The following is an 18,306-nucleotide window of genomic DNA, read 5'->3' on the forward strand; positions in this document are numbered from 1 at the left end:
TATTTATTTGATTTTAAAGGGAATTTAAACTAACATTTTAAACGAAAAAGATTTTCTTTAATAAATAGATTTACTTAGCCCCAGTGTCGTAAAAAAATATAAAATATTTTCCGATCAAAATTGTAGAATCTAAATATGTAGTGGTAAACCATCGAAGTAACATTGTTATGCTTATTCAAAATGATTTTCGTTAAGTGAGGAGTTCTTTCGTTCCCGTGAGGAGTAATTCGTTAAATAACAATTGGCGGTTGCTACAACATGTCGATGTTTACCAACACTTCACCACCATTTAAGTCGACATTTGTCAACACTCAACACGATTTGCCGCTTGCGAACGACAACAAAACGCGTAAATAAGTAATTAATAAAAATGCCCGATCAAACCGAAACAAGTCCCAAACTAAATGTAAGCAGCAGTGAGATTAAATCGCCCAGCTACGATTTAAAAAAGTTCAAATTGAAACGCATACTCAACAACAATAGCAAAGCGAAGAGCATCACATTGCTTGGTACTTTTCCGGATTTGTCTGAAACGGACACAGCAATTGTTGTTTTTGAGAAAAATGGTAATTGAATGATAAATTAAAATACTTGTGGTAAAATCTAATGTTTATTATTGTTCCGCAGCTTATCGGGAGAGCGATGTGGCAACTGAAGCTGAAGTTGCAGCAGAGAAGGAGAAAGAAGAGCAAAAGCCGACTTATTTCAGCAGCGATTTAAAAGTGCGCACCGATTTTATTAACAATATTTACGGCAGTTTTCAATGTGTGCCCAATCAGGAATTGTGTGGTATGTAAATAATAATCTATAAATTAACATAAATTACACAAACAATATATTTTCCCATAGCCGTCAAGAGCACTGTAATTTACCCGGCAACCGATAAACACGTTGAGAAATATTCCATTTGTCAGAAGTACCTCATCAATGAAACGCCTGATCTCTATGCAACCATCACGTTGCCCTACATTACTTCCAGCCAATTCTCCCTGGATTGGGTATACAACATACTTGAGCACAAGCAGGAAAAAGAACGAATTGTGTTCGAAGACAACGATCCCGAGACTGGCTTCATTTTGCTGCCCGATCTCAAGTGGGATGGCCGCAATGTGGAGAACCTTTATCTGTTGGGCATTGTGCGCAATCGGGGAATCAAATCACTGCGAGATCTCAATGCCAGCCACTTGCCCATGCTGCGGCATTTGCGGGAAGCGGCCAAACAAGCTATACTTGAACGTTATGGCTTGAATCCTCACCAACTTCGCATGTATTTCCACTATCAGCCATCGTTCTATCATCTGCATGTCCATATCAATCCCATACGCAATGATGCCCCTGGCATTTGGTGTGAGAAGTCCCATATGCTGGACACAGTCATCAATAATCTGGAGCTGGTGTCGGATTATTATGCGCGTGCCTCTCTGCCGTTTGTTTTGTATGAGGGCAACAAGTTGTTGGAGTTGTACGATAAGCAATTGTCAGTGCGCAAGGCAGTAGTCAAGAAGGAAGAAGCGGATAAGGAGCAGGAAGAGCTCGAGAAGAAAGAAGATGAGCCAGCAGAAGCATTTAGCGACGAAGAGCCAGAGGAGGCGCGTCAATGCAAGCGCATTAAGCTGAGCACGCCAGAGAAACAGGATGAATCGGAGAAAGATCTTGTGGCGCCGGCATGTGCTTAAGAAACGGTCATTTTGAGCGTTGAACAAGTAAAAAGTATTTTATCAAAATAGTTTGATAAGCACAAATAATAATGAATAAAAAGTAATAATTGCATTCGAATGGAAGTTTTTTTTTGTCAGTTTTTTTTTGCATTTCTTTATTTATTTATTGATAGTGTCGCTATGTCTGTTTGTTGTGTATTGGTTTTGTTTTGTTGTAGTGTTTTGTTTGCTTTGCTGCTTTCTTTATGCTACATTCTGTCGTTAATTTTTGTTGCAATTTGCTGTGGCCTTTTGTGTATTCTAATATTTGTAATACGTTGAAATACAGCCAATTTGCCATTTTTTTTGGGGATTCGTTTTGTTCATTTTTGTTTTGCTCGTTAATGATCGAAAATTTATATCTTATGCGTTTAGAAATCATATTGTACATATTTTTTGAGGGGCGCCTAAATGCTATTTTTGAAATAGGTCGAGTTTATTTTGTTTTGCTTTGCCTTTTGTTTTGGGATTCTTCGCGTGTTGTGGCAGCTGCCTTTGAAATGTTTGTTTTTTTTTTATATTTTGTATTTAGTATTTATCATATTTATAGTTTATAGATTAAATTTTCTAGCGTTGTATTCGAAAATGCCGAATTCGATTCGGCTTTTTTGTTTTTCGAAAGTCGTGCTAAGCGAATGCTTCGATTTCATAAGCTCATCTCCTGTCTTCTGCTCTTTTTTACGAGTTTACAGCAGCTGCGTGTGTATGTGTGTGTCTAAGTGTGTATTATGTGTGTGTGTGTGAGTGTAGGATACACAATCTCGGAAATCTCTTAGCCTGGAAGCCTTGTACAACATCGTTTAAATATACATACATACATAAATATTATTTCGAATACATACATACATACATATATGTGTGTGTACATACATATGCGATACATAAGCATATACATACATATAAAAATAACAAAAATAATAGTAGCAATAAAATCGTAGTGTGTAATTATGCCATTAATAAAAACAATGCGCACCCCGTCGTCGGCTTTGCCCCAAATACTTTCATCATCTCCATAATCTTGCATCCTCTTTAATTGCTGCTGTGGCTATTGAGGATCGGCGTTCCCTCTGCGGCACCCTCGCCCGGCTGCTGCTCCTGCTGTGGCACATACATCAATGCCGCCGAACTTGGCGATGTGTTCACCGACATGCTGCTTGTCATCGTCTTGTCCGCATCCGATATCGACCAGTTGCGCTCCAATTGCTCTAAAGCCGCCATCGTTGCCGTTGTCGTTACGCCAGCGCCGGAACTTTCGGATCCAGCGCCATCGTTGAGTACGCCCGCACGCAACGTCTCGCCCAGTAGCACCTCGATCTTATCCTGATCATCCAGATGCACAAATCCCAGACGCACCAGTTCACTGGTCAAATCGGCAGCCGTATCCTCTTCGTTCACCTGACACGTCAGCTGTCGATTCATTTTGTCGTCCATGCGCAACAGTATTGTCATTAGTATATCGTTGCTGTCCTCCTTCAATTTCTTGACGCTGCACATCATGTTAACAATGCGACGTGATTCGGTGTCCACGGGTTCCGGCGTGGCCGATTTAACGGAATCAGCACGCTCTGGGGATGCGGCACGAGAACGAAAATGTGGTGGCTTCTTGCCGCTGTACGTGATCAGCGGATACACGCCATACTTGACATCCTCGACGAACTTTTCCAGCTTATCAGCGCCTGGCACATCGGACAGGCGAAATTGATGGCGTTCCGTTGAACCGGACAGATTGAGCTGCGCCATTATTACATCGGGATGATTATAGCGCTGCATGAGGCCATCAAAGGCGGTTTCGGAAAACATGGTACGATTGGCAGGCGAGAAGACCAAACAATGGGCGGCCAACAGCTTCAAAGAATGCACCTGTAAATTTGACAAACTTTAAATAAAGTGTTTCGAAGGTATCTGCACGATACTCACCTCAAAGAGTAGTGGATGAAAAAGCAAATCGCTGGCACTTGGTCGATCCTGTGGCTGTGGATTCAAGCACTTCAGTATTAGATCACGCTGCAGATCATTGTCCAGACTATTGATTGTGCGCAATATGGTCTCCTCATTAATAGCTGTCGATTCGCTATTGCTCGACTGCGGCTGTATCTCCAGCGCGGCCATTTCCAGGGCGCACATTCCAAACGCATAAATGTCCACAGCCGCTGTTAATTGCTCCGCAGCACCATATTCGGGAGCATGGAAATAGTGGCCACCACGCTCCTGTTCGCGCTCCCTTTCACGCTCACGCTGCTGCTGCTCGAGGTGCTGACGTCGCACGCTATAATGCACTGCATCGGGGACCACAGAGCCGATCTTGACCAGACCATTGTGCTGTATGAAAATGCTATCACAGGTTAAATTGCCATGAATGATGGGTGGCGAGCAGGAATGCAAATAACTGAGCGCGGACAGGATCTGTGTGCACCAGCGTCGCCACGACTCCAATGGCAAACGCTTTGCATTGCGCTTGGTGCGCTTGAGGAACTGTTTCAACGACCCCGACGACATGTACTCCGTAATGAAGATGACACGCGGTCGCTCCGCCTGTGAGATGTCCGTCCAATAGCGATGGAATTTGACAATATTCTGATGATCGAGCTGCAGCAGATTGTCAAAGACTTGACGCATCTTATCCTCCTGGGTTTTGAGCTCCTGCAGCTGCGCGTATTGCACCTCATTCCAAACGACCTCGACACCCTCCTCGGTGTCCATTGCCAGATGCACACAATCGATGCCGGGCACATCACGCTGATCCACTTCCTCGCGTCGCTTCAGCCAGCGTCCGCATGGCGACTCTTCCAGTATTTCGCTCTCATCTTCTGAATCATCGCCCGATTCCCTTGGCGATGAGTCCACAGCCAAGTTTGGAACGGCGCCGCCTTCTGGTGTTGCTGAAGTTGCAGTTGTTCCAGGTGCTCCAGTTGTTGTTGTTGCGGTTGTTGTTGTGCTTGCGGCGACTCCAGCGGCAGCTGTTGATGCACCAGCTGCTGCTGCTGCCTGCAATGTGCTCGACGTTGTCGTCAAAATGACGCTGGCGGGATTGGCTGCATTTGGACTCGGATTGGGATTCGTTTCATCCACGACGCTACCACTGCTGCCGGCATTTGCTTGGCTATTTGACATTAGGGTGCGGTCGTCGTTTGCTTTGGTTTCTGCTCACAAAAGCACTTTAAACGCTGCTGCCACTTTACTCTATATAGTTTGTTGTTGCTGTTACTGTTGTTGTTGTAGTGTTTGTGTTTGTTCAACTTTTGATACTTGTGATTTTTTTTTTTGTTGAAATCGTAGAAATCGTGGTTTTGTGTTTGCTCTTCTCTCCAACAACAACAACAACTAGTCAATCTGCCGCTGCCACTTGCGCTGCCGCTAACGTCGCCGCTGCTCCACAGCCGCAACTTCTGCCCACACACACGCACACTCACACACACATACACAAGCACGTAGCACACACACACACGCTCCGCCACCACCCTTCCTGCTGCTCATACACAACCTCTGCCACTGCCTCTGCTTCTGCCTCTTCAGCCGTTGTTCAATAACACACTCTGCTGCGGTCGCTCAGCCTTTTGCCTCCTCGTTGGTTAATTCCTTTTAGTGCAGCGGCTGCGTTTAACTATTAACTGCGCTTATTAGTCCTGATGTGCAGCCGTTTTGGCTTGTTTAGGCGTTTTTTTCACGCTTTTAAAACACCCAAAAAATGTGAGTAAATCGATGCATCGATGTTATCGATAATTATTGAACGATGTATCGCTATGCCGATATATTCTTGGCAATTCTCAATCACCGAGCTATCGAAAACTACACTATCGGTCTCTTGACACTTGGAATTAGAAAAATCAAAATTACATTCTGCCCTTCAACAATTTTTTGCAACGTGTTAATAGCACATGTAGACATATGAAACAAATGTAAATATTATTTATGCACTCACACAAACTTGTAACCTGCAATCAAATTGAGGGTGGTATATTTTACGTTATAAATTAGTACATTTTACCAATCAATTTGCGGGCACGCTGTTGTCGGCTTCGTACTGCGGGTTTGAGAACTAAAAGTTGTTCAGATTTATTTAAATTGAAATATATGCAAAATGGATAGCATTATTGGACGCAGTCAGTTTGTTTCAGAGACAGCGAATTTGTTTACAGACGAAAGGACAGCCACTGCACGAGCCAAGGTTTGTTACCGCTGCTGAAAGTTGAGGCGTCGTTGCCATTTGATACATTCTTGATGTCTCTTCTCACTTCTTTGGATTTATAGGTGGTCGAATGGTGCAATGAATTTGCTACGGCAGATGCATCATTGAAATGCGAACTCCTTGTTAAAGTGCAGGAAATTGTACTGGGCTCATGCATTGAACTGGCCGAAGAGTTTCTGGAGTCGGTGCTCTCGCTTGCCCACGATCAAAATCAGGAGGTACGCAAGCAAGTTGTCTCGTTTGTTGAGCAGATTTGGTAAGCCCTTAAAGCAACAACATGCCAGAAAAGTAGTCAATGATTTCATTTAATTGCAGTAAAGTCAAAGTTGAGCTGTTGCCCTATGTGATCAATGTGATTTCCATGCTGTTGCGCGACAGCTCAGCCCAAGTCATCAAACGTGTGATCCAGGCATGTGGCAGCATTTACAGGAACGGATTGCAATATTTATGCAGTCTAACGGATGCCACGGATAGCGCCGAGCAAGCCTGGAGCGTGCTCAGCTTGATAAAGGCACAAATACTGGACATGATCGACAATGAGAACGATGGCATTCGCACAAATGCTATCAAATTTCTTGAGGGCATTATTATACTGCAGAGTTATGCGGACGAGGACAGTATGAAGCGAGAGGGTGACTTCTCGCTGACGGACATACCAGAGCATTGCAAGCTGATCAGACGCCAAAAACTGCAGGACGAAGGCACCAATATTTTTGATATAATGCTGCAATTTCATGGCACCACACACATCTCATCTGTGAATCTAATTGCCTGCACAAGTAGTTTGTGCACTGTGGCGAAAATGCGTCCCATCTTCATGGGCTCTGTAGTTGAAGCTTTTCGGCATTTGAACAACAATCTGCCGCCAACTTTAACCGATTCACAAGTGAGTTCCGTGCGCAAGAGTTTGCGAATGCAGCTGCAAACACTATTGAAACTGCGTGGTTCGTTTGAATTCGCTGGTACCATACGCAACATCTTGATGGATCTGGGCGCCAGTGCCAATGAAATACAAAAACTTGTGCCCAAAATGGACAAGCAGGAAATGGCACGTCGCCAAAAGCGCATTCTGGAAAATGCAGCACAAAGTTTGGCTAAGAAGGCACGTTTAGTAGAACAGGAGCAATCACAACAGCAGCAGCCACGTGAAATGGAACTGGATGAGGAGGAGTTGGAGCGGCAGCGTCAGAAGAGCACACGTGTTAATGAAAAGTTTCTCACTGAACATTTGCGTGCCACAGAGACTGTGATTAATCTAGTTGTGGAGTTTCTACCCAACTTACCGGAAGTTGCAACGGAAAAGTTCTTGACCGAGTATACGCCCATCAAGCAATTGTCACTTCCACAGCAAGTGAGCAATATTGCGCGACAATTTGGCCAACAATTGACTGAATTGCGACTTGGTCCGGGCTCTGCTGCTTTCAGTAAGGAACCGCCCATGAGACCCAAGACTGTTTCACAAACTGCTGTTCCAGAAACATCCCCAGTGGCCATGGAAGTGGATTCACCTGATAAGTTAAGTGAACAAGAGCTGCAGCGTAAGGAAGAGGCCACAAAAAAGCTGCGCGAGACTATGGAGCGCTCCAAGGGCGAGCAGACAGTCATTGAGCGCATGAAAGAGCGTGCAAAGACGCTTAAGCTCCAAGAGATCACCAAACCTCTGGCACGAAATCTCAAAGAGAAGTTTCTATTGGAAGCAGTCATGCGTATTCTCAACTCGGAGCGTCAGTGCATCATGGGTGGAGTAGCAGCGAAGAGACGCAAGCTGGTCACCGTCATTGCAGCAACATTTCCAGACAATGTACGTTATGGTATACTGGAGTTTATCTTGGAGGATGTTAAGCAACGCATAGATCTGGCCTTCTCCTGGTTATTTGAGGAATACTCTCTGTTGCAAGGTTTCACCCGTCATACGTATGTGAAGACAGAGAATCGTCCGGATCATGCGTACAATGAGCTCTTGAATAAACTCATTAATGGCATCAGTCAGCGGTGTGATTATAAGGAGAAAATCATTTTGTTGCGTCGAGTTTATCTTGAGGCTCCAATTCTGCCCGAGGATGCTATTGCTCAATTGGTGCAGTTATGCCTGATTGAAGAGTTTATGCCACATGGCTTAGAGTTGGTCAAGGATCTGGCTGTATTGCGTCCACCTCGGAAAACTCGTTTTGTACGCATACTCCTCAATTATGCTGTACATGAACGCGCCGATCTGCGGGAACGTGCTTTGGCTCACTTGGTTACCATCTATCATGTTCACAAAATTGCGCCGGCGCGCATTGATGAGTTTGCCTTGGAGTGGCTTGAGTTTGTAATTGCAGAAACTCCCCCGAAGAATATATTCTCGGCAGATTATGGACGACCAACGCCGGAGGCAGCTTGGAAAGAAGACACCGCAAAGGTCTGTTTGTTGCTAGCGCTCACACTTCTGCCCTATAAGCCAGAAGGTAAGTTACAATTAATTTAATATGTATAAATAATATAAATATTAACGATCTAATTGTTGCAGTTTATCTCGATAAGATTTGCAAGGTGTTTTTGGAGACCTCGGCAGAACTGAAACGCACAATTTTACGTAGTTTAGATGCTCCCATTAAGAAACTTGGTGTGGAAAATCCTGAACTGTTGAAATTGCTGGAGAGCTGTCCAAAGGGCTTGGAAACGCTGGTTATACGCATCATTTACATTTTGACTGAACGTGTGCCCACATTGAATCCAGATTTGGTGCGACGCGTGCGCGAACTTTACCAAAACAAAGTCAAGGATGTACGCGTACTTATTCCCATTTTGAGTGGATTGTCACGTGCCGAATTGATCGCTGTGCTGCCCAAACTAATCAAACTGAATCAGGCTGTGGTTAAAGAGGTGTTCAATCGCCTGCTTGGTATTGGTGCTGAGTTCGCACATCAGCAGATGGCGTTGACACCAACGGATTTGCTTGTGGCCTTGCACACCATTGATACAAATGTGTGCGACCTGAAGGCAATTGTTAAGGCAACCTCGTTGTGTTTGGCTGAACGTGAGGTCTATACTCAGGAAGTTCTAATGGCTGTCCTCCAGCAGTTGGTTGAAATACTACCCATTCCGACTTTGATGATGCGCACCACCATTCAGAGTTTAACGCTATGTCCACGTCTTTCTAACTTTGTGCTGAATCTGCTACAACGTCTGATACTAAAACAGGTGTGGCGTCAAAAGGTTATATGGGAGGGCTTCCTAAAGACGGTGCAACGACTCAAACCACAATCGTTACCCGTTATGTTGCAATTACCTGCACCGCAACTATCAGACGCACTTCAGCAGTGTCCGGATCTTAGGCCCCAACTGCTGGAGTATGCAGAAAGCATACAGGATGAACCAATGAGTGGCATCACTCAGCAAGTACTGGACATTATTAGCGGCAAGACCGTGGATGTCTTTGTGACGGTAATTTTAAGATTTGAATAGGATAAGACATTTACTAATAATTATACTTAATTTTACAGGATGAAAGCGGTGGCTACATCAACCCTGACAACATCAAGAAAGAGTTGGTAGATCCTTCGGATATAGGCATTATTTCGACGGTACCAGTCCTAACATCCCTGCCAGCTGCAAATCCAATACCTGTACCAACTCCGCAGCCAGTACCTGCTCCTGGGCAAAGCGAGTTAAATCAACCACTGCCACCTGGCGAGGATTAGTCTAATATTAGTTTAGTTGATTTTGTTAACTTTACGGATTTTACTAAACCCGCTGAAGTTTTAAAAATGTTCATTACGTGCCCAATTCATTTATAGCTAGCCCTTTCCATTTGGATTCACCACCTGACAGGTTGCCGTCCGTTACTTAGTATATTTTGCAAGATTTTTTGGTATATTGAGAAACACCGCAAATGGTCTCTTTCGCATAGAAGGTTTCTTATCGCGCTAAATTTGAATTTGAGTTCCTTGATTATGATGTGCTTGATTGATAAGTTTTTTTCTCTGATTCGATTATGGGTTGCGTAATATATAATGGACAACTTTGCCTATAAACCATATTAAAAAAAAACATGTTATCAATATCAATAAACCTGGTGCGAATAAAAGTCTAAAATATAAAAAGAAATAATTTTATTTTAACAACCTTAAACCTAAAAATATCTTAAGAAATATGTACATTATTATTAAATAATACTCTATAAGGTTCTTATTCAAGTCGTATTTAATTATAGGCATCCTCAAACTCTTGCATTATCTTTATAACGGGTTCATTTAAATACTCGCGAACCTTCCAGTTATTTGCGAAATCACCGTGGTCCCATAAAGGATCCTCCATAAGCCGCACGTCTTTATTGGGAAGTCGATCTGCCAAAGCGAGAACGTCTTCTACTGCAGCAAGCTCATCATTAAGTCCATACCATAAGTAAACTTTAGAAGTTATTTCTTCAACTGGATAATCGGGTGGTGTTTCTGAACCGTAGACTTCTAGGTTTTTTTGCTGTCCCATGATCATATTGTCGAAAATGGCCGGACTGTTGTTCCTGTAGGTAATGTATCATCTGATTTGTTGAACAACCAGCAGGATGTGTTGCTAATTGCTCAGGCGTGACAGTCTAAATACAATGTTACAAATCAAGAAATGCTGAATAATTAGATATTATCTTTTCTTACCACATTCGTTCTGCCACCCTCATCTCCTATTAATCTGTCACAAGTTGGTCGCAACATCTGATCCGGCTCACAAAAATTAAAAAGTAAGGTCAACAAAAATTCATTGTGAGGTATAAATTCTTGACAGGAAAACAATAATGAATATGCATTTCGTTGACCCAGATAAGGAGCCACAGCGCGCACAAACGGGCTTTCCAAGTTGGTCATAATTGCAATAGAAGCGAACATGTGAGCAGTTTTGATCTTCTCATTGTATTCGGGACGTGTGGACATCAACGTGAAAAATACTGTAGTTCCCTGTGAGTGACCCACGTAATGGATTGCCTTCTGACCTTGTCCATTTGTTTTGAGGGCGTAATCTATCATGGCTGCTATATCATAGTGACCAATTTCGTGCCAACTGAATCGCCAGAAATACGGATGTTCTGTGGACAGACTCGTGTGATTCCTAGAGTAAGTGTTGCCGCGAGCATTTCCAAGCCAAACATCGTACCCGGCATCCGCTAGCATAAAAGCTAGAGCATCGTCTGGGCCAGTTAGTATCCACCCATCCGAGCAACTCAACAAACCATGCTGAATAAGGACAATCGGGCGATATTCATTTTGATTCTGTAACTTATGGGAGTAGGGTATGCGAAAGACTCCAACGATATATCCATCCTCAGTAACGATATGATGATGTTCCGCCGGATAACCATGAGCAGCTATTCGTTCGCTCTAATGAAAGTTACTGCTTAGAATTGATGTCTTAATCCTTATATTTTCATCACTTACAGTTGTGCGTCTTCCTTTAAGACTTATATGCGCCTCAGGATTATTGTACAGTTTGTAAAAGTCAATATCGGGTGTCCTAATATTAAGTGCGACGGACTGCGAAACTCCAACCGCAACTACCGAGAAAACTAAAGCCAAAAGGAATCGATTCTGCATCGTACAGCGATTGAGCTACAACTGAGCTTGGTCCAACATTGCAGCTAATTTTTGTAGTACAATGTTCAAGGCATATCATCAAGTGGTCAATATCAACAGTGCTTATTAATAAAGCATCTTAAGATAAGACGGATAATAAAATCAACTATAAACTGCAATTTGGTGTAGGTAATTCCGCGGATAAAAGATTAAGGTACATTATCTGAGCACCTAACAAATTTATTAATATATTGACTTAAAAATGGAAAACCACTATTTGTTTAAGAGTTAACCTGCTACAGCAATCCAAGCGGCATGTAGGATACAAGAATTCGAATTTGGTGAATACACAAAATAATGTATAAGATACTTTCAGTATTTTGGAAAAACCAGAGAATCAATAAATGCTTTATGAACTTCTGGGCGATTAATACAATCATCGATGGGGGTATTTCAGATTATCTACATAATAAACATTTTCAAATTGATAAGTGTTGTGACGTTCGTTATTCTAAGAATAATTGAAGTATTAGCTGGAAATATCAATCAATGAATGGTTATAAAAAAAGCTAAAGGGTTTTATGCTTGAATCACTTTGTTTCTTTATCATTATCAAATTGACAAGGGGTGCAGAAGATAATTATTCTTTAATTTTTTTATAGGTAATTATTTAAGTGCTTAGAATTTTCCTGCAAACAAATAATTGCACTTAGTGTATGTTTTGATAATCCTTCTTATCTTAAGAATTCTTGTTTATAAATATTTTTGTCAGTGACCACTTGATGATAAGTCTTGAACAGGCTACTACAAAAATCCAGGTGCAATGTTGCCCAACCTCAGTTGTCGCTTAACCGTTGTACGATGAAGAATCGATTCCTCTTGGCTTTAATTTTTTTGGTAGTTGCGGTTTTAATTTCTCAATCAACCGCTGCTAATATAAGGTCGGGTGATTTTGACTTTTATAAACTTTACAATGACCCTGAGGCGCATATAAGTCTTAAGGGGAGACGTACAACAGTAAGTCACAAAGTTATAAGGAAAAAGATTTCAATTCTAAGCGATAACTTCCATTAGAGTGATCGTATGGCCGCCCATGGATATCCGGCGGAACATCATCATATCGTTACCGAGGATGGATATATCGTGGGAGTTTTTCGGATACCATACTCCCATAAACTACAAAATCAGAATGAATACCGTCCCATTGTTCTTATTCAGCATGGCTTGACGAGCTGCTCGGATGCCTGGGTATTGAATGGCCCGGACGATGGCTTGCCTTATTTACTGGCGGATGCCGGGTACGATGTTTGGCTTGGAAATGCTCGCGGCAACACTTACTCTAGGAATCACACGAGTCTGTCCACAGAACATCCGTATTTCTGGCGATTCAGTTGGCACGAGATTGGTCACTATGATATAGCAGCCATGATAGATTACGCCCTCAAAACAAATGGACAAGGTCAGAAGGCAATCCATTACGTGGGTCACTCACAGGGAACTACAGTATTTTTCACGTTGATGTCCACACGTCCCGAATACAATGAGAAGATCAAAACTGCTCATATGTATGCTCCCATTGCGATAATGACCAACTTGGAGAACGCATTTGTGCGCGCTGTGGCTCCTTATCTGGGTCAAAGAAATGCATATTCTTTATTGTTTTCCTGTCAAGAATTTATACCTAATAATAATTTCTCGTTGGCGTTACTTTTTAATTTCTGTGAGCCGGATCAGATGTTGCGACCAAGTTGCGAAAAGGTAATGGAAAATATTTATGCTAAAGACCGTAAGAACAAGGTAAGAAATAATAATAATAGATTAATTACTTGATAGATATTGAATTGAAATTATTTTCAGACTGCCTTACCCGAGGGATTAGCAACACATCCAGGCGGTTGTTCAACCAATCAGATGATACACTATCTACAGGAACAACAGTCTGGACATTTTCGGCAGTACGATCATGGAACAGCAAAGAATCTGGAAATCTATGGTTCAGAAACACCACCCTACTACCCAGTTGAAGAAATAACTTCTAAAGTTTACTTATGGTATGGACTCAATGATAATCTTGCTGCGGTGGAAGACGTTCTCGCTTTGGCGGATCGACTTCCCAATAGAGAGTTGCGACTTATTGAGGATCCTCTATGGGACCATATTGATTTTGCAATCAACATGGAGGCTCGCAAATATTTAAATGATCCAGTTATTGAGATAATGCAAGAGTTTGAGAATGACAACAATTAAGTGTGATTATGTATTATTTAAAAAGTATGTAGATATACATATATCTTTAGATTTAGCTTTAAAATATTTTTTAACTCATTTGCATTTATCAACTATTGCACAGCGAGGAAAAATTGACGTATACGTAATTTTTCGTTTAGATCTATTTATCTTTTCGCGAAGATATGTATTTTTTACGAATGCCGATGTTATTATCATCACACAAAGATCTTTAATTTTACAATGTACCGACTAACTGAAAAAATACCTATTTTCTATTGTTGCTGACGTGAAAAGGAATCGCATCGATTTAATCTGAAACCAATTGATTTTTACACTATTAATAAAGGCATAATAACTTGGTCATCAAATATGTGTTCAAGATGCAGATAACGATTTATTTAACTAAATTGTTTGCTACTTTTTTGCCTTCTACGTATAACTGCAGATGAAGATTACTTTAGAATTTGGTCATGGTGGTTTTCACCGCTTAAGAGCTGTGACAATTACATAATTCATTTAGCTACACTTTTACCGCTTTACTATAAATATTACCAATCCAGCTGATATAAAATTGACAGTCAAATGAATAGCTGACATCAACGTGGTAATGCAGAAATTTTGCTATTTCGTCTTAGTTTTTAGCGTGAGCTCGCTTGTCTTTGGGCATTTAAAATGTCATAGACCTAAACATACAACAGTGAGCTAAAATAATCAGTGCTTTCGCATACAAATATTAAATATAGTGTCTATTTTACAAGTTTTCTTCAATAGTTGAACATGGTTATCCGGCGGAATATCATCGTGTCATTACAGGAGATGGAAATATTGTAGTTGTTTTTCGTATACCGTATTCGCCAAAACTACATAATATGAACGCGAAACGTCCAATAGTGTTGCTTCAACATGGATTGATGAGTTCCTCCGACACTTGGATAGCTTCAGGACCTCATAATGCTTTAGCCTATTTGCTAGCGGATGCTGGATTTGATGTGTGGATTGGAAACACTCGTGGTAATGTTTACTCAAGAAAAGCCAAGAAACCGTCGTGGAAATTCAGTTGGCATGAGATTGGATACATCGATATGGCAGCTATAATCGATTATGCCTTATGGAAAAATGGACAGAAACAGAGATCCCTTCACTATGTGGGCCATTCTCAGGGTACAACTGTATTTTTCGTATTAATGTCCTTACGCCCTCAATATAATGAGAAAATCAAAACCGCGCACATGCTTGCACCAGTAGCGATAATGAAAAATATAAACAGTAAATGCCTTCGTTGCATAGCATACGTTTGTAGACCAGGGAGCTTAATGAATTACTTGCTTTCTGACGAGGCAAGCATTACATGGAAACTTGAATTAATTATGAAGTTTTTAAAGAAATACAATTGTCCTCTCTTGGCTAACATCTTTCACGAGAAGGACATGAATAAGGTGCGTATTTTTAATTTTTTTTGTAATTTCAATATAAATCATTTACAAGTATGGTTCAATAGACTGCGAATAATATTGCTATCAGACATTTTCCATCTGGAGGCTCTAATAATCAAATACTTCATTACTTGTTTAACATCCGAAGTGGTGAGTTTCGACAATACGATTATGGGCCAAGAAAAAATATAAGAAAATATAGTTCCAAACGTCCACCGTTATATCCAGTCGAAAGAATAAAATCTGAGACGCACTTGTGGTACTCAGACGCTGACACTTTTACTCCTGTGGTTGATGTCTTGACCTTGGCAAGACGTTTGCCCAAAAGTATTCTTCATCGAATGCCGGATCCTAAATGGTCTCACTCTGCGTTTACGGTACACATGCAAGTTCGTAGATTTGTGAATGACCCAATCATTGCAATAATGAAGAGATACGAGCAGAAAAAACCTAAAAAACATATAATGAGAAATATACGATATATTCTTTGAAAAGTAATACTATAAAATAATATGATTAATAATATGTATATGAATTATTTTGAATAATAGATACCTCAAAAGTTAAACCAATATTAAAAGAATCGTTTCAAACTTTCCAGACATGCTCAAACATTTGTTTAATATTGTCATTTGTTTGTGAATTGATACACTTTTGATTCTGATTTGTTGACCCACAGATCCATACATTCATAACTTGCACGCACATACTCATATTATGTTTGTATTCTAGTATTCAAATGTTTATAAATCGCATGTACATATTTAATCATTCGGTTCCTTTGTTGCCGATGCTTTATCCGAGGTATCGATTTAGATGTCAGTTGTTATTATCTGTCTGTAAGTCAGTCAATTCAAATATAATCTGAACGGTCATACACAAGATTACGGCACTTTAAGGTTATTTTAGCTTTGACTCCTAAGTTCAAGGACGTTATAAGTACACCATAGCTGTGTTGATTAGATAAATGTAGCTTGCTCGGTGTTAAACCGCTTAAAGAGAGATAATAATTAATGTGTAATATGTAAATGAAAATTTAACTTAACGTAAAAGATATTAAAATAATTTATTTATATCGTATAGGTATTGAAAAAAAGCATTTTAAATTCATTTAAACTTCTAAGTGCGTTTGAAATTGTCTGTTTTTTTCTTTAAAGACCCGTTAAAATGATGTTGTATGTTTACGTTTCTCTTTCTTTGACTTCTCAGTAAACTACGAGTAAGTCAAAGTGTACCAGAGCACATAACAGTTTTACAGCAGTCGAAGCAGCAGCCACCGAGGCATGACAAGTAAAAAACACACGGAAGCGTTAAATTGGCTCAAGTGTGCACAACACAAAAAGCTAAAGTGCTGTAACTGCGAATTCTAGACTATTAGTCATGCTTTAATTATTATACTTGTTTTATCTTTAACCTTAACTAAAAAAGTATAATGTTTTTATTTAATGCATGAGTCTGATTAGAGCACGCAAATCAAATAGAGATAGAAAAAGCTTAAATTAGTTACACCCCTTAATATATATTTAGTTACAGGGTGTAGCAAGCCAACGAACGACACAAACGAAAGTGGGACCGAGTCAATCAGGCAGCTGCGTCATTGACAAAAACAAAAGCAAAAATTCGGATCCTTTGAAAATAATGCCAAGAAAGGAGCATTAGAGCACAATCGCGTGGGCAGGGTCAAGGGATTGTGGACGCACATTTAGTTAAAGTTAAGCAGGCGTTGATTGTTTTCGGCGCTCGCCATAAAGTCGAACTAGATTCGCCAACCAGACAAATTAAGAGGCCAAAAGAAAGTAAAAGCAAAAAAGGAAAAAAATGTACATAATATACTTGTGCAAAACTCTGCAGAATGGGTCAAGTGTTTTCATTTGCTGTTGTGCATTATTTTGCATATGCTAAGTTGTTTTTATTTACCCATTCGCTCTCTCTTTTGTTTTGGGTTTTTTTTTGTGCGTTTTCGAGATGGCTTGCCATTTTTAATATTATTATTTTTAGACCTGTTCACTTTTTAAATATCGTATATGAGTCTATTAACTTTGTCTGAGTTTAAAAACGGCGTTACATAAATGCCTGACTTTATTAAAGCAAATCATTTATGTATGTATGAAAATCTGCATCAAGAGTCATCGAATTTTCACAAAAGAAATAAAAACAGGTCTTTTACAGTCTGTATAGACGATTTTACTTGTTTTTAGTTAAATTATAATTAAATTTTGTGTAGCACTTTGTATCCTTCTGCTGCCAGCTGTATATTTAATACATTTTCGTTGTATTTTATTGTGGTCGGCAAATGTGGGTCGCCGAGTTCAACCCAAAAGGCTTGAAATGATAACGCCGGGCACATTGAGATTTATGAAATTAAAAACAGAAAATTTAATTATAACTTTTACTACTCGGCTGTACGTATCTTAAACAAATTCAAATGCATCTCATACTTCTTAATAAATTGACGTCAGTTACCAGCGAATGTTGTTAATTCCCTTCCGCCATTTGTTTGCACTTGAATAGAGTGTTTCGAGTATTACGTATACGTCACGTTGTACAATTTCGTTGACTGCTAAATTGGATTTTCGCACGTATTTATGTATATTACATAATCACGCAGAGTTGCGTGGTGCGTTGCTATTTTAGACTTACTGCTTATGCCAATAATGATTACAAAACGTTCTTGTTTTCACAATCTGTGCAATCAAAAAGCAATTAGTTACCATAAATAGTTAACTAAATAAATATGTTTCGGTTTATTAATTGCACAATGTTTTTTTGTTGCACATTTAACTATTTATAATGGTCATTATGTATTTCTAGCCTAAATTGATACACAATTCATATGCATTCAGGACTGTGAGTGTATTCTGTGCCATTGTATGACTATTAATGTGCATTAGTTCATTAGTTGATCTCAATAAAGCAACACATTGCAATGCACCGAGAACGACAATGAAGCAACAATTGTGCACAGAAGTAACAACTATGACTCTCTATCTCTATCTTGATAGTATAAATATTTAAGCTGCCAGACATTATTTGCAATTGAGATCAGAGAGCACAGTGTTTTTGTGTGTTTTTTTTATGTAATATTCTATTTTGGTACCGAAAACTTTTCCTACACTAAAAATATTTTGATGTGAGATTAGGCAAAATACAACGCTCGTAAATTTAGCAATAATTTTTTAGTGTACGTGTGCCATTCACGCATAATCCTTTTTAAGGAG

General features: G+C 40.2%; 6 protein-coding genes across 6 annotated transcripts; 4 read left to right on the top strand and 2 right to left on the bottom strand.

Moving 5' to 3' along the window:
* Nucleotides 1-93: 93 nt before the first annotated feature.
* On the top strand, nt 94-1,767 carry LOC132783972 (m7GpppX diphosphatase). Its single transcript, XM_060789308.1, has 3 exons — nt 94-566; nt 628-789; nt 850-1,767. The coding sequence occupies exons 1-3, from the start codon at nt 371-373 to the stop codon at nt 1,674-1,676; spliced, it is 1,185 nt and encodes a 394-aa protein (XP_060645291.1). The 5' UTR covers nt 94-370; the 3' UTR covers nt 1,677-1,767.
* A 408-nt stretch (nt 1,768-2,175) lies between these two features.
* On the bottom strand, nt 2,176-5,414 carry LOC132783970 (nuclear receptor-binding protein homolog). The gene is made up of 2 exons (XM_060789306.1): nt 3,615-5,414; nt 2,176-3,557 (listed from the first exon to the last, which is right to left on the bottom strand). Exons 1-2 carry the CDS (start codon nt 4,806-4,808, stop codon nt 2,727-2,729), a joined length of 2,025 nt encoding a protein of 674 aa, XP_060645289.1. The 5' UTR covers nt 4,809-5,414; the 3' UTR covers nt 2,176-2,726.
* Nucleotides 5,415-5,510: 96 nt separating this feature from the next.
* On the top strand, nt 5,511-9,633 carry LOC132783969 (symplekin). Its single transcript, XM_060789305.1, has 5 exons — nt 5,511-5,862; nt 5,946-6,139; nt 6,199-8,330; nt 8,393-9,309; nt 9,369-9,633. Exons 1-5 carry the CDS (start codon nt 5,776-5,778, stop codon nt 9,564-9,566), a joined length of 3,528 nt encoding a protein of 1,175 aa, XP_060645288.1. The 5' UTR covers nt 5,511-5,775; the 3' UTR covers nt 9,567-9,633.
* Nucleotides 9,634-9,995: 362 nt separating this feature from the next.
* LOC132783971 (lipase 3-like) lies at nt 9,996-11,565 on the bottom strand. Its single transcript, XM_060789307.1, is given in 4 exon segments — nt 9,996-10,344; nt 10,346-10,459; nt 10,518-11,234; nt 11,292-11,565. Coding segments are annotated over 4 exon segments (1,263 nt in total). The 5' UTR covers nt 11,448-11,565; the 3' UTR covers nt 9,996-10,068.
* Nucleotides 11,566-12,276: 711 nt separating this feature from the next.
* Nucleotides 12,277-13,673, top strand: LOC132785150 (lipase 3-like). The gene is made up of 3 exons (XM_060791143.1): nt 12,277-12,443; nt 12,501-13,223; nt 13,284-13,673. The coding sequence occupies exons 1-3, from the start codon at nt 12,288-12,290 to the stop codon at nt 13,671-13,673; spliced, it is 1,269 nt and encodes a 422-aa protein (XP_060647126.1). The 5' UTR covers nt 12,277-12,287.
* Nucleotides 13,674-14,241: 568 nt separating this feature from the next.
* Nucleotides 14,242-15,652, top strand: LOC132785151 (lipase 3-like; the record flags this gene model as incomplete). Its single annotated transcript, XM_060791144.1, has 3 exons — nt 14,242-14,259; nt 14,414-15,091; nt 15,154-15,652. Coding segments are annotated over 3 exons (1,122 nt in total), but the record flags the coding sequence as incomplete, so codon positions are not given.
* Nucleotides 15,653-18,306: the final 2,654 nt, after the last annotated feature.

The sequence above is a fragment of the Drosophila nasuta genome, chromosome 2R, assembly GCF_023558535.2.
Source record: "Drosophila nasuta strain 15112-1781.00 chromosome 2R, ASM2355853v1, whole genome shotgun sequence".
Classification (NCBI taxonomy): domain Eukaryota; kingdom Metazoa; phylum Arthropoda; class Insecta; order Diptera; family Drosophilidae; genus Drosophila; species Drosophila nasuta.